This window comes from Mesoplodon densirostris, chromosome X (assembly GCF_025265405.1).
Source record: "Mesoplodon densirostris isolate mMesDen1 chromosome X, mMesDen1 primary haplotype, whole genome shotgun sequence".
NCBI lineage: Eukaryota > Metazoa > Chordata > Mammalia > Artiodactyla > Ziphiidae > Mesoplodon > Mesoplodon densirostris.
This window is the reverse complement of record NC_082681.1, coordinates 51,299,828-51,323,334: the sequence shown is the minus strand read 5'-3', so window position 1 is coordinate 51,323,334 and position 23,507 is coordinate 51,299,828. Positions and strand designations below refer to the sequence as shown.

At 42.2% G+C, this 23,507-nt stretch overlaps 1 protein-coding gene across 2 annotated transcripts; it reads right to left on the bottom strand.

Moving 5' to 3' along the window:
• Window positions 1-166: 166 nt before the first annotated feature.
• On the bottom strand, window positions 167-21,728 carry BTK (Bruton tyrosine kinase). 2 transcript variants are annotated; one of them, XM_060086625.1, is made up of 19 exons: window positions 21,695-21,728; window positions 19,648-19,817; window positions 19,007-19,105; window positions 17,039-17,107; window positions 15,472-15,553; window positions 10,258-10,386; window positions 9,881-9,948; window positions 8,857-9,044; window positions 8,376-8,438; window positions 7,729-7,783; window positions 7,359-7,438; window positions 7,052-7,179; window positions 6,159-6,233; window positions 5,489-5,660; window positions 4,772-4,988; window positions 3,654-3,718; window positions 2,700-2,818; window positions 2,028-2,185; window positions 167-238 (listed from the first exon to the last, which is right to left on the bottom strand). In XM_060086625.1, the coding sequence occupies exons 2-19, from the start codon at window positions 19,786-19,788 to the stop codon at window positions 167-169; spliced, it is 1,980 nt and encodes a 659-aa protein (XP_059942608.1). In that variant the 5' UTR covers window positions 19,789-19,817; window positions 21,695-21,728. The 2 variants fall into 2 exon arrangements, with proteins under 2 accessions (XP_059942608.1, XP_059942607.1); XM_060086624.1 differs by lacking the exons at window positions 4,772-4,988; window positions 5,489-5,660; window positions 6,159-6,233; window positions 21,695-21,728 and having other exon boundaries at window positions 7,116-7,179; window positions 19,648-19,788.
• Between the last annotated feature and the right edge of the window lie 1,779 nt (window positions 21,729-23,507).

The following is a 23,507-nucleotide window of genomic DNA, read 5'->3' as shown; positions in this document are numbered from 1 at the left end:
ATCCAAGGAAAGAGATAGAAAGGCATTCCTAGATGTGGAGAGGGGCCTTTGTGTATTCAGCAAGAGCACAAAGGCTCCAGGGCCTGTAAGCCTGGGATTTCCTTAAAGAAAGTGAAGTTGGGGCTTGTGGAGTAGAGAAGTAGAACCAAGAAGCTTATTGGTGAGCTCAGGATTCTTCATCCATGACATCTAGAATGTTGCTCAGAAGAATTTTGAAGGTGGGACGTTCATCTGCTTTCTAAAACCAAAGAGAAAATAAAGTGTTATCGTGGACTAGAGTCCAAAGTTCAAGGGAAGCACAGTGAGTAAACAGCAAATATTTATGAAGCTTATGCTATATGCCCAGTAGCGTACCCTATGGATTACCAAAAGAAAAAAGGGGTGGGGGGAGAAATAGAAGTGCTGCATAAAATCCTTGTGCGCTTTAAATCTTTAGTAACTCGGGTTATTAATGTGGTGTGGACAATGTGAAAATTCCACTGACAAACACTGATTAAAACTAAGGGCAAAATTCATTACATAACTGTGCACCAATGCATTCTTATTTTGGAACCTCAAGTGGCTACCAAAGAAGTTTAAGTGGTTGACAGAGCTGAAATTCTATAAGCTGTGGTAATTTTTAGTTTGGTTTCAAACACTTGTTTCTACCATCCTGTAGCCAAAGTTAACAAAGGAATGAACATTTCAAGACCATGGGCTGCATCACTGGGTAGGGATCCTAAGCACCTGGGACCTCTTATTACCACCGTCTGGCCTCCAGACTAAGGCCTTCTGTGATAGCCATTGGTCCATAAGCCCCTGAGGTATTTAGTGACTCAGGGCATATTCATGCAAGAAGGGTCTCAATCCATCAAAACCAAAAAGTCATCAATTTCTTGTTCCTTTGAATCAGTGATTCTCAAACCTAGCTGAGTATCAGAATTTCCTGGGCAGTTTAAAAAGACATACCCAAGTCCCACTCTAGACATACCTAATCAGAATCTCTGGAGATAAGGCCCAGTTTTAAGAGTTTCCCAGGGATTCTGATGTGAATCCAGTTTCATGACTACTACTTTAAACAAGCTGTGGAGAAAGTGCCTGTCTGAAATACTTAACTAGCAGAGTGAGGATGTCCTAGTTGGGAGGGAGCAGTCAATCACCCTTAATCCTGCTTGGCACGGGAGAGAGAAGGGAAATGGCTCCTAGGGGTTTTCCCTTTCTCCAAACTTTCTTTGTGACCTCAGTGATTTGTTGAAGGGAAAGGAGCCATGTTCTGATCCAAATGCCCACTTTTCACCCCACAGAGATGGCTCCAGGTTCACATATATGCTTGTTGGACACTGTCTGTCTTTCCCTGTTTCTAGTGGGGCAGAACTAAGAGCTGAGCACTCATTTCCTACTAGACATTTAGGTTGCCAAATTAAGGTTGCCAAGGATCTACTGAAAGTGGAGAAGGCACCCCTGGAAGAACCCAAGGTGAGAGCAGCAAAGCATTTTAATAGTGGGACAGGCTCTTTATTTTCAAAATACCACATCTACCCACATATCCCGTAATGCACTGTATTAAAAAAAAAACATGGACACTACCTATTTTAGTTTCCTTTCAGGCCTTAGGGTTTTAAAAAAAATCTCATTTAGGACCACAGCCAGAAAAGGTGTGCAGTTAGTAAAGTAGAAGAAAGGGCCAATGACTCCCAAAGGAATGAACACAGATTTTAATGACTTTTCTTTTTTTAATGTCCGTACACTTGTCTGAGTGCCTTTGGCTGCCTGCTTATGCTAGGTGACATGGCCCCACAACACCCCTCTCCCTAAAGCCGAGTTGGTATTGGGGTCTGCTAATGATACTCTAGTGATAATTGGAATGGGCCTGGAAAAACTTCTGGCCATGAAAGGATTGGGGTGTAGGCCAGGATCCAAGAATGTGCACAGCTATCTGTCTGTGCCCAGCTGCTATGTGGCCCGGGAGAGTGGGGCCAGGGTGCTTGGCCAGCTAAATGTGAAAGTAGGTTCAAGGAAATAATTTGAGGTCCCAGTAAAACACTTACCTCATGCCAGCAGCTATACATGATGGTATATACCCTCTCTGAAGCGAGATGAGGCCGGTAGAGACGTAGGCCTTGGGCAATGTGTTCAGCTGTTTCACTGTTAGTAAATCTTTCATATGGCATCTTCCCCAGAGAGTAAATTTCCCACATCAGCACCCCTAGAAAATGAAAAAAAAATGTGTTGTTTCTGGGTAGTAGGGATCCTAGTCTTCCTAAATCAACCTCAAACATTACATTCATCTGGTTCCCCCCTCTGTGCTTTTTTTCGTTTTGTTCAAACTTCTGCTATAATACTGAGTACACTGGAGGGTTATCAGGGTTGCCCTTGACTATTAGTCCTTTAGGAGAGAGACATCATCTTATCTGTCTTTACAGTTATAGGGTCTGGCAGAGTCAGAGTCCGTGGTACATAATCAGTATTCAGAAGCTGTGGCATACTGAATGAATTGTTTGTTTCCCTCAATATATTCTAAGTTCTAAGAAGGCAGGGATCATGTCTAGTTTACTGTTTTTAATCCCCAGAAACCTCTGTGGTGCCTGACTCCCTAAGAATTAGATGAATGAAAGCAAGAACAAATAACAGTCTCTCTGTGCAGGTTGCAGAATGTGAATTTCCCCCACTGCGTTCCTTTTCCTTTGAGCTGTATAATCCATGTAATCTTATCCACTCACCAAAAGCCCAAATGTCAGATTTGCTGCTGAACTTGCTGTACATAAGAACTTCTGGTGGAGACCACCGGACTGGAAATTTGGAGCCTACTGAGCTTGTGTATTCATCATCCAGAACATACCTGCAAAGGATTCAGGACTTGTTACTGTTAGAATTTGGAGAGCTTGATATTTGCTTAAATTTTCTTGGCACAGCCACAAGAGTTGCACAAATATACGCCTACAGGCCAACCAGTGTCTTTTACAAATGTTATTTCTAACAGATTCCTGTTTTCATATCCGATTTAGCTTTCCTGGTTGACAATATGGTTACAGCAAGGATGAAGTGAAATAAGATCTAATAGGTACTCCCTTCCTCTTCTCTAGCCTTCTTTCCTTTCTCTTTTCTCGTCCTTCCCTTCCTTCTATTCTGCAGTTGTCAGTGGAAATTAGACTGGTTAGGAAAGAATGAGACATGGAGTAAAGTCAACAGGATTAACAGATCAACATAAATTATTGGAGAAATTAGCTTTTAAAAAAAGAGCAAACGGGCTTCCCTGGTGGTGCAGTGGTGGAGAGTCCGCCTGCCGATGCAGGTGGACGTGGGTTCGTGCCCCGGTCTGGGAGGATCCCACGTGCTACGGAGCGGCTGGGCCCGTGAGCCATGGCCGGTGGGCCTGCGCGTCCAGAGCCTGTGCTCCGCAGCGGGAGAGGCCACAACAGTGAGAGGCCTGCGTACCGCAAAAAAAAAAAAAAAAAAAAAAAAGAGCAAAGGAGAAAGGAGAAGAGAGGGATATAACAATAAAACAAGAGGTGGAAAGTGACTTAAACCATTCAGTAAAAGAAAAGGTATAGAAAGATGGTGGGAAAGACCAGAATTAGGGGGAAAAGGGAGAGGATTAAAAATTACAGTGTCACCTCATGTTTGTACCGTGCCATTTTTACTTTTAGAGGGAAAGATGAAAAAGGCACACTCACCTGGACAGGCCGAAGTCAGATACTTTAACAACTCCTTGATCGTTTACCAAACAGTTTCGGGCCGCCTGTAGTGCAACACATACCAGTGAGACTCTGTCCCTGGCACACAGGTTAAAGGCACAAAACTTCTGCCAACCAGGGGAGTGAAGCCAGGGAAGCCTCATCTTCACATAGAGACACCTTCCCATCTAACAGGAGTCAGTTGATGCCCCTGAGAAATTTTGATGCACTTCCACCACATATAGAGCAACCCCCCTAGTCATAAGTAAAGCACTGAGGACTTGTAGAATGATTTCACTCACATTGGCAATTCCACAACAACCCTTCCTGCATTGAAATGCCGAGAGAGTTAAGGGAGAACAGAAGGCAAGTGTGTTTTGTTTTCTGCTTTTCTACCAGTGGGACTAGGGCGATTTGAGCCTTGGCCTGGCTGAAATAAGCAGGGCCCCAAACTCGGATGCCTCCAGAGGCCAGGCAGGTGAAGTGACAGAGTGAAGTGGGTGGGTGGAGGTGTCAGGAAAGTGTCTGGTCTAAAGGAGGCCAGCCACTTTCCTGTAATCAGCTAGACCATATTGTAACAGGCCCACATTTTCATAGGTGTCAGCTCCAGCCAACTGTTAGCATGACCTATGGGAATGTGGGCCTGGTGTTACAAGACGGTCTAGATTTTCAAGAGAAGCTGGAAATTCAGTTCTTTAATGTGAAATGTTTTTAAGTGTTTGCTAACTAATATATAACATTAAAAAAAAACCAAATGCACCAACAGACCCCCAGTTTGTGACTCTGATATAACCAAAATGATGGTTCTGTGCTAAGAGCAGTCCCATCAGGAAGCAGGGCTACCCTTCTGTCCCTGAAGGACCCCACCATTTCCTTGTCATGGTAGGGGGTTGGGAGTGAGTGCTCTAGCTCCCACTATGGCAGAACTTGTGGTGTTGAGGCCGGAGATCTTTGACTGGCTGACCACTGGGGCAGAGGCTCACCAAACTTACAGTGTTTTCTAGATAAAACTAAAATGATGGCTTCAGCCACCCTCCTCAGCCATGTGTGATAGGTCTTCCTTTGCTACTTCCACCCCCTCAGCCCTCGGACCCAGGCCAATCCTTCTGAGGTCCTACCAGGTCTCGGTGGAGGAACTGCTTTGACTCCAGGTATTCCATGGCTTCACAGACATCCTTGCACATCTCCAGCAGCTGCTGAGTCTGGAAGCGGTGGCGCATCTCCCTCAGGTAGTTCAGGAGGCAGCCATTGGCCATGTACTCAGTGATGATGAAGATGGGGCGCTGTTTAGTGCAGACGCCGTACAACTGCACCAGTTTCTCATGGGACAGATTCCTACAGGAAAGGCAGTGAACTAGTCCTCCCTTTCTGGCTCTGAATACTATTCAGAAAGGAGCTGAGGAGGAAAGGAGTTGACCTGGGAGTAGAGTGTCAGATGAGGGACCAAAATAACAAGATGATGCTCCTCCCTACCCTAAACTCCAGAAGTGCCTAATATATGAGGGTGAGCCAGGATTTGGAGTCCATCAATAGAACAGGAAGCAAGCCCAGGGCTGAATGAACACTAAGGCTACATCAGAATGTCTTCCTTTTGAAAGTCTCATTTTCTACATTTACCCCCAAATGCTACTGAGATGGTACATGCCTATGATCAATACTACTCTCCACCAATATCTAAGAGAAATGACTACCTTAGCAGTTACTCCCACCAATCAAAGTTTGACCTCAGGCCGTAGTCCCAAATCTCTCTTACTATAAATCACCTTAAACCCCAGTGGGAACCATCCTGGTAATTCCTAGACTGGATGGAGAGTTGAGTTTGGACTGTAACTCACATCATGACTTTGGCTTCTTCAATGAACTCATCCTCAGACATGGAGCCTTCTTTGATCATTTTGACGGCCACGTCATACCGGCCCCTCCATTTCCCATACTTCACTACTCCAAATTGTCCAGTCCCCAGCTCCTTCAAGAAGGTCAGGTCCTTTGGATCGATTTCCCACGATCCTATAACAACCAAGCCTTGATGTGATTATTTGGGAGTCATGTATGTATAATTTCTACAATAGATAAGAATCCCTACTGGGGGTAGAAATAGACAAGCAGTAAAAGGGAAATTCTCAGGGGTACTAATCCATCTTTGCTCAGGTAAATCTCAGGGACAGGGGATTACTGATTGGAGGAGTCTGGGAATTTAGGTACAAGTCAGGCCATAAAGCAAGAAGATAAACCAGACATCCTCTTAAAATCCCTTTATGATTTTTTCCCCACAATTAAAAAATAAATCCCTTTATGAATCTATGTTTTTGCAGTCCCAGTAGGAGCCACCAGAGGGAGGAAAATCATTAGATAACTTTGGTCTGGCTCTGTCTTAACCTTCCTTGCAGCAGCTGGGATAGAACAGTGTGCTGCAAGGATGATTGAGAGGCAAGGTCTGGTTGGGTCTGCCAGACGTAGTCCTTCCAACTGGCCGGTCCACCCTACCCTAGAGAAATAATCAGTTACCATAGCCCAGGCCTGCAGTGGAAGGCGCATTCTTGTTTTGTTGAGACACTGGATATTTGAGCCTAGATATGAGTCCTGAAACATACAAAGAGAGTCATGCTGCTGGTGCGGAGCAGGGGGTGAGATGCCTCACACACCCTCACTTAAAGCCTCACGCTTCCAGTGTTCATCTTTCTAGTACATTTTGAATCCCAGAAGATCTCCATGAACCCGAATTTTTCTGGAAGTTTCTCCTCTTACAGATGTTCTTCAGGGACAAGAAAGAGAGAATGCTAACTGAAATATACACCCCAGCTAAATATATCCCCACCTCCCAGCCTAGCCTTAGCTCACATGATACTTCTGCTTTTGATACTGAAGAGTGTAATTGGGACTACATAAAATGACAGCCTTGATACTGCCTTGCCTGGACATGGTGGACAGCAGCAAGCCTTCTTGATGAAGTTTTTCCCATGTATTCGTGCTCTCACCAATCTCCCAGTTTTTAGAATGACTACCCTGCTTAGAAACTCTCTTCTGATGTTTTTGAGCCTGTATGTCCTTTGAGGGCAAGGACTTCAACTAATAGTTTTCGTGTGTTCTCTAGTAACAAGAAAATTGCTGAGTACACACCAGGAACACAATGAATATTGCTGATTGATTAATTACCAGTCTCCTTTATGTCTTTCCTTAGTACTGAGCATCAATCACCAAATAAGAAGTCAGTCCCTACAGGGCATAAGGTCTGCCTTTGACCACCTCTTCACTTGACCTCGACCCAGCATCACAGGGGTTTATTTTCACAGCTAATTCCCATTACCCTGTGAGGCTTATTCTTCCCCTAACCACCTTGTCCTAAATTGCTTCTTCTGGTATTTGTCACACCCTTCTTCCCTGGTTCCCCTGGTACTTACCTGCCGAGTTATGCTGATGGTAGTTAATAAGCTCAGGGATGGTGCTGAAAAGGTGCTTCTCAGCCAGGTAATACTGGCTCTGAGGTGTGGAACACACAACATAATGGCGTATCACCCCTTGAGGTTCCCTGAAGAAGTGGACGCTGAGTCAGCAACTTGGGAACAAGGGTCCAAAGGACCCAAGAAGTGAAGTGAGATGAGTTTTGAGTTTAAGTGACAGAGGATGTGAGAGGAGCACTTCATTAAGGAACTGCTGGTTGGGCACCCCTGTCCTTTGTCCCCAGGGCCTTGAAACAGTAACACTTACCCTGTAGATTTGGCAAACACAGACACAGTATATTTTCCAGCTTTGCTGGAGTCTCTAACAATGAAGCCTCCTTCTTTCCCCTGAAACGATGAAAAAGAAGCTGACCATCAGGAGGAAGTGGTGCTCACACCTGCATCCCACCTGCCCAAACCCGAGAGAAAATATTATAGAAGGCTTGGTTTCACTGCCAAGTTCCATGTTTGAGCTGCAGCCTCATTGCTTTTGACAGTGAAAAGTATAATTGGGACCCCATAAAATGCCAGCGTTGACCCTGCTTTGCCTGGAGATGGCAGACAGCAGCAAGCCCGCAACTCAGGATCCTTGCTTGCTGTGCAAGGAGAATGCCATTTGCTTGTGGTCACATACTTACCTCTTGCTTTAGCAGTTGCTCAGCTTGACTCCGAGTCATGTGTTTGGAATACCACCTGTAAAGAGAGAGTGCTTGTGTGGCTCCTAGGCCGTGGTGTAAGTGGCTCAGAGATTAGAGTGCTGTCTGAGGCTCATCCATGCCAGTGAGTCAGTCAATTCACTCAACCTCTATTTACCGAGTGTCTTATCATGTGCGTAGCATACTACATCCCTTTCCCAAAGCATGCTTGGCACTGCAGAATCATGGAAATGGAGAGTAGAGGGCAAAGGCAGGTGGCAGAAGGTTGCAGGGAAGGGATCAGGGACAGGGCCTTCAAGGACAACCCACTTCCATGATTAGGGAGGAAGCACATCCACAGAAGTTTGCCATTTTCACCTTTTCAAATGTTTCCTATCAGATTGTCTTGGTGTGGTTCTTCCGGATTTGGGGGGAGGAGGGGGTGTGGTGACCTCTCCAGCTTTCATCAACAGGGTGTTTGGGATGAGGGTAAGACAGAGGCACTAACTTGAGTGGCATCATTTGACCCAGTTGACACTGATTTTAATAGTTATCTTGAAATCAAAATTTTGTTGAAAGTATAAAAAGAAGTTTATACTATATTTAGTTCCTCTGGGAAGATTGTGTGCTACGAACATAAGCATACTCACTCATACATTTCTATGGAGTCCTCTGCCCCGGTTACATAGTTACTAGGGATGTAGCCTTCCTGCCTGTAGAGGAGACAACGTGATAGATCATCCAGCACTTCCCATCCTGGGTGAGAGACAGATCTGGACGCCCTGTATCCTTCGGCTCAGAACCAGTCTCGAATGGAGGTATATAAAATGCCCCTCCCTCCAAGAGAATCATGTTGCCAATGCATGGCTAGGCCAGTGAAGTGTGTAGCTTCTGCACATGCGGCATTGATTACATGTGCTCGACAACATGTGGACCATACTCTACAGGCTCAGAGAGGTGGCCACGTGTAGAGCTGCCCTCTGAGAAGTACTTGGAGGGAGAGCATATTCCTTTTGGTGTGGGAAGAACAATTTCTGATCAGGATACTGAGTAGCGGAATTATGCTGCAGGATTTTGCGTGTGTATAGAGTAGGTGGGCACAAGGCTCAGGAAGGGCAGGCGTGAACTCACCCATTTTTATCCTGGGCTCGCCACCAGGGTAAGTTGCTCTCCTCCAGGATAAAATATTCGTTGCCCTTCCGCAGCTGTAGATCATTTGCATTCATTGGCATGTAGTCATAAAGGGCTACAACTTTTTTCAGCTCACTTGTCGAGACAGGTGCTGCTGTTGGCTCAGGGGGCAGTGGCTTTTTTAAGATCTGTGTTGTTAAGAGGAAAAAGTAGGGGTGGAGTTGGCTAGATATGAAGCACTCTCCTGTTCTTCCCCAACTCTCTGGCTTACTGGAGACACTGTTCTAACCCAAATCAGGCAAAATAAAAGGTTTATTCAGCATTCATTCAACAACCAGTTTTAAGCACCCATGCAGGGGCTCTCAGCCTGGAATGCACATCAGAACCATCCAGCAGGCGGCTAACAATCCTGACACCTAAGCAGTTTCAAAGACCAATTATGTCAAAATCTCTGAGGGCTGGACCCAGGCATCAGTATTTTTAAACTTTCTGGACAAAAACCATGTACAGCCATAATCGGGAAAGCTTCTTGGCACTAAACTAGTACATGGACCTACTAAGTGGCTCTGAATCTTCTTTTCTTAGTTTGTAAAATGAGTATAATAATTCCTGCCTTGCTTACTTACAATATATGAGAAAGAACTTTCTAGACCTCAAAAAGTAACCCCCAAAATCAAGTTTTAAAGTAATATAATAGTGATAAAATCAAGATGTTGGGTATATGGATACTCACTGTTAAAATTTTTCAACTTTATGGTTGAAAATATTTTTCATTAAAAAAAAATCAGGCTTTGTTTTGTTTTAAACAGGTGATTGGATTAAATGGTTGCCAAGAGCTTCCTACTAGCCCTCCATCTCTCCACTAAAGAGGAAGTCCTAATTAGAAGGACAAAGCCCCTGTCTCAGCAAGAATACCAATTTACACTGCCAAATCCCAGGGAGAATTCTAAGACTTTGGTCTGTTTTCAGGGTGTGATTGTAAGTTTCAATTTAAACAGTAGCAGCACCCAATTTCCCTGTATACCTGGTCCTCCTCAGGCGTGGGAGGAAGAGGCTTTTTTGTCTTTCTGTGCGAACTCCCAGGTTTTAAGCCTGCAAAGTGAGAAACCAGTGACGATAGATACAGAGTGCATCTTCAGAAAGGGCCCAGGGACAGGTTTGGTCAGGAAATTTACTCTTGTACTCATTGACGTTACGTAAGTTAGGAAAAGTCCGGAATGATACAGCCCAATGCTACGTCACCCAGCTGGAAGAGCACCAGCTGAAGTTTGGCCCCCACTAATCTCGTCTCCCACCCTCCTTTGTGCACTGGCCCAAATGTACAAACCTGGGTTTGATAGAGCCCTGAGAAAGTGATGGATAGTCAAAGGAGGGAGAAATTATATTGATCAGATCTCTTACTTCCATTCCTGTTCTCCAAAATTTGGCAGCCCATAGCATTTTTGGCTGTCTGAGAGCAGCAGAGATACTGCCCATCGATCCAGAAGCAAGGGTGGTATTTCTGTACCAGATCACTGTTGTACCGGATTACTGTAACAGGAGAGAAGAGAGAGAGAGAGAGAGAGAGAGAAAGAGGTCACATCTGACACGTGGGAGAAGCCACCATAGGCATGTTTTCCTCCTTGAGTTTAGTAGTGAGCTTCAAACAACTGCCCCTTCCTCAGCCACCCTGAAGGGAAGCAGACAGAGGACCAGTTGGCTCACATGCTTGGCCCCAGAGAGTTCCTGTGCAGTTCTCTTCAGTGGTCTGTTATGATGACTATCTCCCAACTGGTGACCAAAGTGATAAGAATATCTGATTCTCCAGAGCCCCAGAACAAAAATATTTTATCTTTGTTTTTCCGGTAGCCATTACAGTCTTCCTGTAAGGCAGGTGTTGACTATGGTGGTCTTTTCCAGATAAGGGAAACAACGTGACAAGCCAGACTCTCACTCCGGCTCTCAATATACCAATGTCCCAGCTCCTGGGGTGATCTTTTAGAGATATTTGTCTTTGTGAGAACTTCTGCCTCACACTTTCTGTGTTCATAGAACAGTCAACAGAGCAGAGCTCAGGATCAAATGAAGGTGATTCTGCCTCGAGAATAAACATAGTTTAGTCTTCCTAGGGCCACTGAGGTAGGTTGAGCTCAATGTGGGAGACAAACACAGCAGTTCCATTTCCCTCACAGGGTTGTGAGGCCCAAAAGATCTCTCAGGATGAGAGATTTGCAGATAAGAGGAATTAGTTTTACAGTTTTTAATCTGTGGCATTGCAAGAATCTTAACTGGAAGTCAGTTAGACAAGTCATCTTGGGATCATGTTGCCAGTTAACAGAAAAGCAAAGACAAATGAAATAATTGACAATAGCTAGCACTGGGGCAAAGACCTAGGCTGGTCTAAGAATATGCATATTTGAGGACATACACATTTCAGCATTTGATGCTAAAAAGAAGCTCTGTGTAACTTTTTTTAAAAGATAAAAACAAAAAACAAAATAAAACCTTCCTCTGTAGAGACCAACTTAAGTCCTTAAGAGCTTGCTAGTCACACTCCACTCACTTAAGACCTTGGGGGAGGCCTATAAGCTACTGGTGGCCAGATGCATTTTATAGGCAAATGAACAAAAAGTGCCATCTTTTTTTAAAGTGCTATCTTGATGCTTTTCTAAACATGGATTTGAAGGCTTCTAACCAGTCTATCCTGCCCACCCTCACCCCTCACTTTTTCAGCATACCCCTTCACCATTGCACCAAATGCATGGTGGTGGGAGCTCTTCAGATGGGGTGCAGGCTACAGGGGCTACATCGTCTGTAGAGAACTTTAAAATAATAAAACCAAGCAAAAGCCTGTCTGACTTTCATTATTACCAGGCACTGGCAATTCTGAACAATGTTCCAGGTACTCCTCCCAGCCAGAACTGATTGCTCCCACCCTCTGCCGCCCACCCCCCATGCCACTACCATCACCCAGGGATTTGAAGAGTCTTGGGTGCAGGCTTGGGCACCAGTAGACATTTCAGAAATTCTTAATCAGCAACTAGCTGCTCTGATAAATTAAGCTATGCTAATATGCTAATGAGAGGCTATAGGGCTTCCTGCCCCCCTACCTCCAGCACACTCGTTATGAACCCACCCTACATTCCCAAATAATTAAGAGGTCCCTCGAAGATGGCACCCCTTCTTTTGTTGGTTAACGCAGCGCTGGTATTTCTAGCTACTTAGGAGAGAATTGCAAAAGCAGAGTGTCTGTTACAAACTGAATGTGTCCCCCAAAATTCATATAATGAAGCCCCCCCAGTGCGATGATATTAGGAGATGGGGCCTTAGGGAGGTAATTAGGTCATGAGAGTGGAGCCCTCATGATGGGATTAGTGCCCTTAGAAGAAGAGACTGGAGAGAAATTCTTTCTCTCTGCCATGTGAGAACACAGTGAGAAAGTGACCGGTCTGCAAGCCAGGTAGAGAGTTCTCACCAGGAACTAAATTGGCCAACACCTTGATCTTGGACTCCCCAGCTTCCAGAACTGTGAGAAGTAAATGTTTGTTGTTTAAGTCACCTGGTCTATGATGTTCTGTTATGGTAGCCCAAGCTGATTATGACAGTGTCCTAGTGGGAGGACTAGGAGAAAACTGCTTACTTCACCAATGCATGGGGCCAGCCCCATCTGGGAAGCACTAATGGTTGATGCACATTCCAAGTACTTGATGGGTTGATCTCTCATATTCATTTTTTTCAGGATAATGGCTAAAATTCTGTTTGGGGAATGAATGAATGATTACTCCCCATATATGTCATTAGAGTTTCACCAATGCCACTCTTTCATTCATTTTGGTGAGGTCAGGTCATTTGCTTATTTTTGAAGCTGCAGTTAGGATAGCCTCTATTGAGCTGGACCAAATGAAGAGTCTAGAGTGAATGTAGACAAATATCTGTGGTGCTGTAACATTAAAGTGCCCACTGCCATGTTCAAGGAAGTGGAAGGAGAGAGCCCAGGGCTAAGTCCTCAGGAATATAAACTTTGCATAGAAAGTACCACTGAAAAAAGATGGCAGCTCAATATGAGGTACCTGAGGCCCTACTTTTTAAGTTGAAATATAACTTACATATAATAAAATGTACAATCTAAGATATCCAGCTAACCATATTTGTGTACAACCATTTAACCACCACTCAGATCCAGCACCTCAGAAGGCTCCCTCATGCCTCTTCACAGCCAATACCACTACAGAGGTAGCCAGTATACCATGAGGTCCCCTTTTCATGTTAGTGATTTCCAATTGGTGCATTTTACCTCAGAGTGGGATAACTTATCACTAGAGTGGGCACTCAATAAATATTTGTTGGGCTAACCTACAACTGGTTTCTCCCTCAGCTAGTATGTCCCACCTTCCCCTATTTCCAAACTAAATCCTAGCTGTCCATCAATGTGGATCCCAAGTTGGTGGTAGTTGTTTACTCTTGCAGAAAAATCAATTAACACACCTATTTGTTGGTCCCTTTCTGTGTGCAGGGCAATTTATGAGGCACTGTGGAGACAACCAAAGAAGTACAAATATATATGCCCTCTGGAGCTCTGTGTGTATTTCTCTGCCTTGGAGGTAGCATCTTGATTTAGAGCGCAGACTCTAGAGCCTGAGTTCAAAGCCTGACCCTGCCACTTACTAACTGAGTGCCTTTGGGCCAGTTATTTAACCTCTCTGTACCTCTGTTTTCTCATCTCTAAAATGGGGATGGTGAAAATAACTGCCTCATATGGTTGATATGAAGAAGAAATGAGTTAATATATGTAAAGAATATAGAGAAGATCCTGGATCATAATAAGCATTACTGAAGTGTTTGCTCATTTTGTACCCCCAGGGCTAAATCCGACCACTTACTTCAAAACATGTCAAGAACTGAACTGTGTGGTGCAAGACATCACCTATTTGTAATCTTCACGTGGCCTTACTCTAAAATATCTTGCAGCCAACTACAGGTGCAGTTTCTGGGCTTGAGAACCAAGCAGCACAAAAATATGCAATGAGCTTAGGCTTTGGAGTCAAACAGACCTAGGGGTGTAGTAAGAACCCAGGCTCCACCACTCACTAGCTATTTGCTCTTGAGCAACTTACTTAACCCCTTTGAGCTTCAGTTCCCTCATCTGTAAATAGGGGAATAATACATACTTAATAAGCTTATTGTGAGGATTAAATGTGCTAGTCTGTTTGAAGCACTTGGCACAGAGCCAGGTACAGAGTTAGTGCTCATTAAGTGTTAGTTGCTGTTTTTAGCCCAAGGTTGCTGTGAGAATTAAATGAGATAATAAATACAAGGTGTCTAGCTTGGTGTCTGGCACATAGAAAGAACTAAGTAAATGACACTTCTCTTTCTTTCTCCTCTCCTCTTTCAGCTTGAAAGATTTGATGATTTTTATGTTAGCCAGACTTACATTCAAGGGAGTGAACAAAGCTGGTGTAGCCAGCCACTGCATATCAGAGTCTAAATGTTTATTAAGACAAAGGGCTGTCACGCAATAACCCAACCATGCCATTATCAGTCTGCCATCCTTCCTGTTTCTCTAGGCAGCCTTTCCTGATGTCAACTCAACCAGTTAATCTCTCAGTCACTTGACATGTGGCTATATATACACACAAATATGTGTGCATGCATCCTGTGCTGTAAGCATTTACAGTCAAGTTTATCTGAGCACACTGTATGGTCTGTGTGAAATACTGAACTATATTCAAGTTGAGGTCCTCACAAAGCAAGGAACATGAAATAGTTCCTTGGAAAATATTTATCCACAATGAAAAGATGTACAGTGCTTTCTTGTACAGTGCTTTACAGTTTTCCATGTGCTTTCACATACCTTACCTCATTTGATCCTTAGGACAACCCTGGAGGTAGGTACTGTAGGCATCATTATTATTCCTCTTTCAGAAGAAAAACCTGAGCCTCAAAGAAGCTTGTTAGCCTACTTGCCAGAGGTCACCCAGCTTATTAGTGGTAGAAGAGGACTTGGAACCAGATTCTTTACTCTGACTCCAAGCACTCTCATAATCATGTATTTAATTTTTTTGGAACTAGATATTTCATACCTAGGATTCAAAATATTGAAATAACCATTGAATGCCACACCATACCACCCTTGTAATTGGTGTAAAGAATGGGACCTCTTTTATAAATAGGGAAATGGAAGGGCCTACAATTACAAAATTGCATTAGAGAGACAGTGGTAGAACTGAGTTGAAACTCTTAGTCTAGCATGTGATCTTTTGTTCATATGATGGAATATTGAACTCAATTGTATCATTAATATTGAAGAAAATGCAATATTTCTCCCACCATTCTCTCTCTCCTCCCTTCTCTCTCTCCCTCCTTCCCTTCTCCCTCTGTTTCTTCTTTCTTTCACCTCCCTTCTTCCATCCTTTCTTTTTTCCTCTCTCCCTTTCTTCTTCTCTCCTTCCCTCCCTGTTCTCTTTTTCTTTCCTTCTTTCTTTCCTTTTTCTTTCTTTCTCTTTCTTTCTTTCTTTCTCTTTTCTTTCTCTCTCCTTTCTCTTTTTCTCCCTCTCTCCCAACTTTTCTCTTTCCTTCCTCCCTTCCTTCCTTTCCTTCTTTCTTTGGAAACTAGTTTATTTTCCAAATAATTCTCACCATTTTTGAGCTGGTGAATCCAACGCTTCCTCAGTTCTTCAGTTGGGGAGAAGACATAGAGAGGCCCTTCATCATATACAACCTGGGGCAATGGACACACAGACTTCAGCAGTTAGGAGTCAGAAAATAAAAAGACCTTGAAGGAACTAATCTTAAGCTACAACTTTGTATAATGATACTGGAAAACCAAAAAAAGGCAGGGTCTTCAGTGAGTAGTGGAGCTGGGGTCATGTGAACCATCTGAAGAATTCCTGAACAATTCATATCCAGGGATGTAGGACTTAGAAACTCTTTGCTTTGTGAATACTCCTGGGTCCTCTTGACTTGTATTTCAATTTGTGTGTAAACTTAGTTCATAATCTTCAGCCCTTGGTGGAGTCAAGATTTTTGTTTATCCAATGAAGGATATTTTATGATCTTATTAAACCTTGAGTTTGTATAGAAGATAATTGAAGTAATGATTTATGTAACAAATCTTGATTAGTACATGTGGATTATACATTTCGTCAATATGGAGCACATTTTAAACTCTTGGCTGATTTTCCCCCCACTGCCTAGTGGCCTCCCCTTGCCAATATTAGCCCAAATAAACCAAGTTTGGAACTACATACCTACTTCAAAAAGAGTGAAGTATATATTAAGCATTGTCATCAAATCAGTCAGTATTTTTTGAACACCACACATGTACAAGGCATTGTGTTAGGTGTTATGGAGATGTACAAAACATATAAGATGTGGTTCCAACCCTCACAGACTTGACAGACATCACAGTGGATTCTAAAGTCAAATGTAAATTAATTTTGAATTATCTGCTATTTACCAGTATCCACTAGCCCAGTCAAACATCAACTTATTGAAAGACAATGGTAGTAAAAACTGTGTCTAAAACACCCCTCCTTCACAGGTTTTGTAAACTTTGTTACCGTCAGGGACATGAACAAGATCCTTTTACATTTTTCTTTTTGCTTGTTAGTCTTGCTGTGCTCATAAATCCATGACAGAAAGCCCCCTCCCCTGAGACTTTCCACTTCCTTTTCTGGCTTTCACTGTTGCAGAGGCTGCTATATTCATGACATGTGGCCTCAGAGTTCTCAGGACATAAGCAAACCAAATCGGAGATTGAATCTGAAGCTCTTGCTCTCTTTTATGGCTTACATTGTATCTACCAAACAGATGTCTATGTGGCTCTTCAGTTATTCCAGACTAGAATAGAATTTAAGTTTATATGTAAGTCTAATAAGCCTTCCCTACACCGAACTTCCTAATACTACTCCTTCCCTCCCCTCTTCTGTCTTTTCAACCCACATGACCACCATTAGACAGATAGGCAGAACTAGAAGGAAGTGAAATGCTCACTTAACAAACAGAGCATCTTTCTCAATGCCATTACCATAGACAAGATACACCATAATAGAATTAGTGCCATTATGGATTCTCTTTGAGGTGTAGAGACTAAAAGAAACTATGTTTGATTGGAAAAATAGAAAAGCAAACACTAACAGCCCATGCCATCCCTAACGATTATATTACAGGTCCCTTTGTGAGCTAGTGAGAGAAAATACCTTACCTGGAAGGGGTAAGGGAACCTTTCAATAATTGAAATCTGCTCCATTTCACTGCACTCTTCTCCCCTTCTCTGCAGTGACAGAAGAAATCATAGTTATTGGTTGATGCATTGCTCTTTTCTGGATTTCCCTAGGTACTGGGAGTCTTTTGCAGTGGTTCCAGAGGGCTCTCCTGCATGGACAATGCTAATCCTTAGTGATTGCTTCCTATATCCCAGTAGGGAAACATATCCCTAGGATCCAGCACATACTCATTCAAAAAAAGAAATCTCAGGTATCTCAAACTATTGAGGAAAGGGAGGTTAATTAATAAATGATGCTGGGACAAACATTTAACCACTAATATTGTCAGAGGTGGGGGGCAGGTAGTTAAGGTAGCTATTTCACACCATACACCAACGTAAATTCTGGATGGATTCAAGAGCTTTATATAAAAAATGAAACTATGACTAACAGAAAAAAAACATAACTATTTACATAATTTTGTGAGAGGCAAGGCCTTTCTAATATAATGCTAAAAGTTAGAACCATTAAGAGAAAGATGAGCTAATTTGATGACATAGACTTTAAAACCCACTATGGTTAAAAAAAAAAGTATAAACAAAATACAAAGATAAATGAAAAACTGGAAAAGTATTTTCAACATATATTATAGTTAAAGTTAACATAGCTAGATCTCTTAAAAAGTACTAGGAGTAAGGTAAACATTTCAATAGAAAAACTGGCCAAAAATTTAACAGGAATTCACAAATGGAAAAATATAAATGAGCTGTAGCCGTATAATTGTCCAACCTTATGAGTAACAAAAAAATTGCAAAATAAGTCAGCAATGAAGTATCATTTTTCTTGGCTTTCAAATTAACAAATATTTAAAATATCTGGCGTTGGAAAGAATGTAGAGGAATAGAAACTGTCATACAGAGCTTGTAGGTGTATATGATATTCAAATTCTACTTCTACAAAATTAAATAGAATAAAACTATAAAAATAATCAAAGCATACAGGTTTCATAAAGAAAAGAACAAAATATTACTCCTAGGAAGTTATTATAAAGAAAAGAATAACAAAAGTACATAAAGATGTATGCAAGAATGTTCCTTTCAACATGATTTATGATATCAAATAAATTGGAAACGAATATCTAGTAATAGGAGATTGGTTAAACAAATTACAATATATCCATGATAGGGTATACTATACAGTCATTAAAATCATTTTATTAAAGAGTATCTATTGTTATGGGGAAAAGTTTATATGGTTAAATTGAAAATGTAGGTGGCAAAGTAAGATGTGTAGTATAATATGATTCTATGTTTAAAATATATAACATATATATTAGTGTGAGTGTATGTGTTGTTAATGGAGAAAAACATGTTAAGTCCATACAGGAAGATGTTAATAGTTGTTTTAGCTGAATAATGAGATTATGCATGATTTTATCTTCTTTTTGTGCTTTTTAAAAATATTTTGCAAAGTTTCTATAATAAATACGCATTAATCTTGACATCAGGAAAAAAATGATTTTAAAAAAAGTCAACTAGGAAATCAGTAGACGTTAGGTCCTCAGGAGGCTCTGGGAAATGAGAGAAGAAACAGTGAGCTACTAAAGAATCTCATGACTCAGAGCCCTAGAGTTCTGGCTTTCAGACTAACTCAAGCTTGTAAATCTGATCCTGGTGACTGAGGGAGTAAAACCAATCATCTCTGATCAGTTTGAAAACTTGATGTGATATCATCTTAAGATTGGTGTTACAAGTTTTCCAGATTAAGTGAGTTGTTCTGCATCTGGGGAAAAGACGCTGAGACTCAGCATAACCAATATGTGAAGAACATATATGGGAGCGTTACGTGTCCCACACTGCACAGCATCACAGGTATATTTACGGAGAATTGAAGTGTTCCAAATTTCTTAACTGCAACCCTCCTGCCCCCCGCCCCCATGCCCAGTTCTAACAATAGCCTCTTCTCACCGGAATCTGTCTTTCGGGGGGAGGATTTTTCTCAGGAACCACTGTTTCAACACAGGTGATCTTCTCAACATCTATTGAACCCTTCTTACTGCCTCTTCTCTGAGAAAGAGAATGAGGAAGAAAATGAGAAAGATTAAGAGCAATTAAGCAACCAGATGATTAGATTTCGCTATCTCATCATTCAACACAGTGAAGTGACACCCACACTCTATATCAGGACCTGTCATTTTGAAAAAACGAACAAACAAACCCCAAACAACTTCCAGATCTATTAACCTAACCTTTTTTGACTACCAAATGGAGGGCAAACACTATAGAAGAGTGGATGACTTTGTGTGCCTTTAACATAAAAAATAAGGAAGCAATTTCCAAGTCTTTGATTTCATTCTCAACAATCATTTAATGAGTGCTCACCAACTGCAAGAATCCATGGTGAGATTTTCCCCATAGCTTCTTAGCACCTTTGAATTTTTGCTCCAGTATGTCTGTAGCTAGTTCTGGGCTAGGAAACATTTTTCTGAGTTTGAAGTGTACTTGGGTCCCTTCCACCTACCCCCTCCAACCAAAAAGGATCTACCTCCCCCCAAGGCAGATCTAAGGCCAAGTCCTTAAAACTCAGGCTTCACAGCAGAGAAACTCACCCCACGTTCAAAGTCATACTCATAGTAGGAAAGTTTTTGCACGGTCAAGAGAAAGAGGCGCTTCTTGAAGTTTAAAGGTGATGTTTTCTTTTTCTGCTGGGATCGCTTCAGAAAGATGCTCTCCAATATCACTGCAGCCATGGCTTCTTCTTTCTGGAGCTCACTGGGTGCTGTTGATAATGAAAGTTCTTGAGGACCCAGCACATTGAACCTCATCCCTCCTGGTTCCCCCTCAGCCTAGCCACCTAGTTTCAAATGGAACAGAAACGTTCAAAGCTAACAAAGAGCCTTCTTACTTTGACGTCCTCCTTCCATAGCCCCCATTTCTGCCAGTTTTCAGGTATAATGGATGCACATCGAAGTGGGGTGATTGATTCTACATCACGAGTTCATATAAACTGGGTTCTTGTATAAAGCAATGGAATGCTCTGGATATCAAGTGACATGTACCCATGTGCTTGGTAATGTCTAGAGGCAGCTCTACACTAACCACCCTTTTATGATACGTGCAGAATCTGTGAACGGTAAAAGTCTCTGTGCAGCTGTTGACCCTTATATCCCCAGAAGGGATAATGCAGGTGCCAGAACTCCACTGAGGCAGATATCGGACTTTCAGTTCCCAGTTTCCTAGACAGTGAGTGTAATTTTTCATACATTGTCCCACTGGGGTCTGTAACCAAGGGGTCTAATAAGGATACGGAGGCTGCACCTGCAGTTATAGACATGTACTAACTGCCACCCAACTGATTTTTCCCATCACCCTCTGGCTGAGATACAAAGGATAGAAGCTTTGTTCTAAAATTGAAAAACAATTTTTGAGAGGTAGTTGTTTTGTTTTGTTTTTGGTTTTCCTTTCCTTTATGCTTAGATTAGTTCTTTCAGACAGCATCATGCAAAAGTGATGCAACTGTCTTAATCTTATAGGTGGTCTCTCTGATCATTTATGAAAAGTAACTTGTTTAGCCTCTCCAAAATTACAGTACTTCAGAAAGATTCAGTTTAGGTAACTGAAATACAGAAAGGCAAAGAAAGTTACAAAAATCACCATTGGTTTTTTTATTCACACAAAACACACAGTTATTCACTTAAATGCACTATCTTTTATTACCAACCCAAACCTTCGTTAGAAAGATAAAGTGAAAATATAAATACTGCCACAAAAATAGAGCACTAAAAAAAATACTGAAAAAAAATCACCAAATCACCAGCCCCTTCTCCCTCAAGTTTTGTTGGAGGTAAGTTTTTTCCTGAAGGGTGTAGGTTATTTTTTTTTTAAACTAAACTCCTTATGGTTTTGGTGGCACCATGGAAGCAGAATAAAGTCAGTAGTTTTTTGTAGTTGTCAAGCATAGGTTACTTCTCACACCAGGAAAGCAAGGGAATGGTTTCTTATCGAAGCCTGAGGCTATCCACACCATTATTTTGCTCTTTCCTGTGGTGTAAAATGTTCTATTATTGTACTGAGGAGACAAAAATAGGTTACAGGAACACCAGGGATGTTCAGAATGATCACTTTGTTATTTATTCATCATGTGGATGCCACTGTTTTCTGGTGGTAGACTTGTTCAACTTTTTATAAATGATCTTTTGAGAAAACTGGGCAAAGGAGCAAAACTTTCCCTACACCCTCCACACAGCTCTCTTCCCTGACTCCCTGGTTTAAATCGTCTCTCACAGGAGTGACAAACTGATAAGAGTTTGCAACCAACTAGAGTTCTATCTAGCATTCAGATTCAGCTCAAATGCCAAAAAAGATTTCTTTTAACATTAAGGTTTTTCATTTACTCAGAAGTAGTGGTAACCAAGTAATAATAGTCTATTCTCAGGAACTGCCAACTCATCGAGATCCCTGTACTAATGTCACATTTGTTCCCATGGTGAATTCCAATTAAGTACCTATTCACAACCAAAGACTCAACTTAGAGAAGACAAAATAATACCCTAAAGAAACTGAGTAGCATGACCAGTAAATTGGATCAGAAGCATCCGAACAAACCACGTCCATTTGTTCCTCTTTTAGCTGAGTGAAGCACACCCATCATTTTACCTTTAGTTTTGTTGCAAGCTCTTGGTGCATACACTCCCTGTTCAGACCCAGCATCTGCTTCAGTCTTGGCCTCTGCTCTTATTTCCTATAAGACAGGTCCTTCTGGAAGCTGCCTCTGTTCTTTTTCTTTTTTAGAAAAAATCCAGTTTGTACAGGAGGAAGCCTTCCTCTAAGTGTCTGTGTTGGGGTAGGGTTTAGTGCTGGTCTAAGTATGAGGAAGTAAGTAAGCCTCTCACTAGCCATCGCCCCTCTGAGCATGGGGTGAAATGGCCTCTACTTCTAGAACTTTGAGCTGGAGGACTGCTGGGATTTCTATGGCCTGGTTGCTCCCTCTTTGATTGCTTTTCCCCATTCCTTGTGATCCACTCCAGGCACACACAGCCTGAAAATGTGGTAGTTCTTCCTTAGTCACCATTAGTCCATCCACCACTAATGTGAAAGGAGAGGCATCTGCTTTATGTCTTCCTGAAGGTTGGTGTGTAATGGACACTCTGCTTTAGAGGATAGTTGCAGCTTCTTTGGGTACTTATTGTGAAAGGTCCTAATTTTTTTCTAACAATTTCAGCAGCCCACAGAGTCAATTTGACCACAAAAGATGCACAGTGAGGGCTGACCCTGCACCTCACTCAAGTGGTGGGGTTGGGGGTGGAAACGGAAGTGACATGAATATTACACACACACACACTTCACACAGAGAAAAAAAGAGGAGGAGAAAAAAGAATAGAAAGACACACACAGAGCTCTTCATTTAAAATATAAAGTTCCAGTGTTATAATGTTCTCTTTATTAAACTACAAATGCAAAGATTTTCACACGGCCACCTTTTGCAGCCTCGCAGCTCTTTATGGAGCAGTAGAATTCCAAAAGAGAATGCTTAGTAGTAAGAGTTCAGCCACTTTACAAACTGCACTATGCCAAAGAATTAATGTAAATAGCACTTGCAGAATCGGTAAACTAAACCACCTTTGGCTCCTATCTTTGCTCATGCTAAGATAAAACACTATTAGGGGGACTTCCCTGGTGGTGCAGTGGTTAAGAATCTGCCTGCCAATGCAGGGGACACAGATTCGAGCCCTGGTGCGGGAAGATCCCACATGCCGTGGAGCAACTAAACCCGTGCGCCACAACTACAGAGCCTGCGAGCCCCAGTTACAGAGCCCGTGTGCCACAACTACTGAAGCCCGTGCACCTAGAGCCCATGCTCCACAACAAGGGAAGCCACCACAATGAGAAGCCCACGCACCGCAACAAAGAGTAGCCCCCGCTCGCCGCAACTAAAGAAAGCCCGCGTGCAGCAGCGAAGACCCAATGCAGCCATAAATAAATAAATAAATAAATTTATTATTTTTTAAAATTGGCTATTATTAAAAAAAACAAAACAAAACACTATTAGGGACAACACCAGAGAAAAATCAGAAAATGACACAGCCTGTCTATGACTGGGAAGGGTCCAGGAGAAGCTAGTTAGAAATAGTCATTCATGGTTCAAATAACTATTAAGCCAAAATATCCAATAAGCTGCATTTTGTGTTTATTTCTCCTTTAAAGCATTACATAATTGTCCAGCAAGATTCTAGCCATTCCCTTTTCTCCCCAGGGGAATGGAAGGGAACTCATGCTTCTCCCAGTGCAGTCCATCCATCAGACATTTTACACACATTCTTTCATTTATTCCTCACGATAAACAGATGAGGAAAATGAGACTCATGGAGGTTATGTGACTGGCCCAACCTTATCCATTTGTGACACCACACCCTTGTTTCTGTTGTACCTCATTGCTTCCCAGAGGGATTTTTTTTTTTTTTGCCTTCAA

What these genes read in the sequence shown, in the direction of transcription:
- BTK (XM_060086625.1), bottom strand. Translation starts at nt 19,788, where the DNA reads ATGGCTGCAGTGATATTGGAGAGCATCTTTCTGAAGCGATCCCAGCAG. An exon ending in CCCCCGAAAGACAGATTCCG is followed by an intron (nt 17,108 to 19,006) that starts GTGAGAAGAGGC and finishes CTGTCACTGCAG; the next exon opens with AGAAGGGGAGAAGAGTGCAG. An exon ending in AGTTCCTCCACCGAGACCTG is followed by an intron (nt 3,719 to 4,771) that starts GTAGGACCTCAG and finishes GTTGCACTACAG; the next exon opens with GCGGCCCGAAACTGTTTGGT.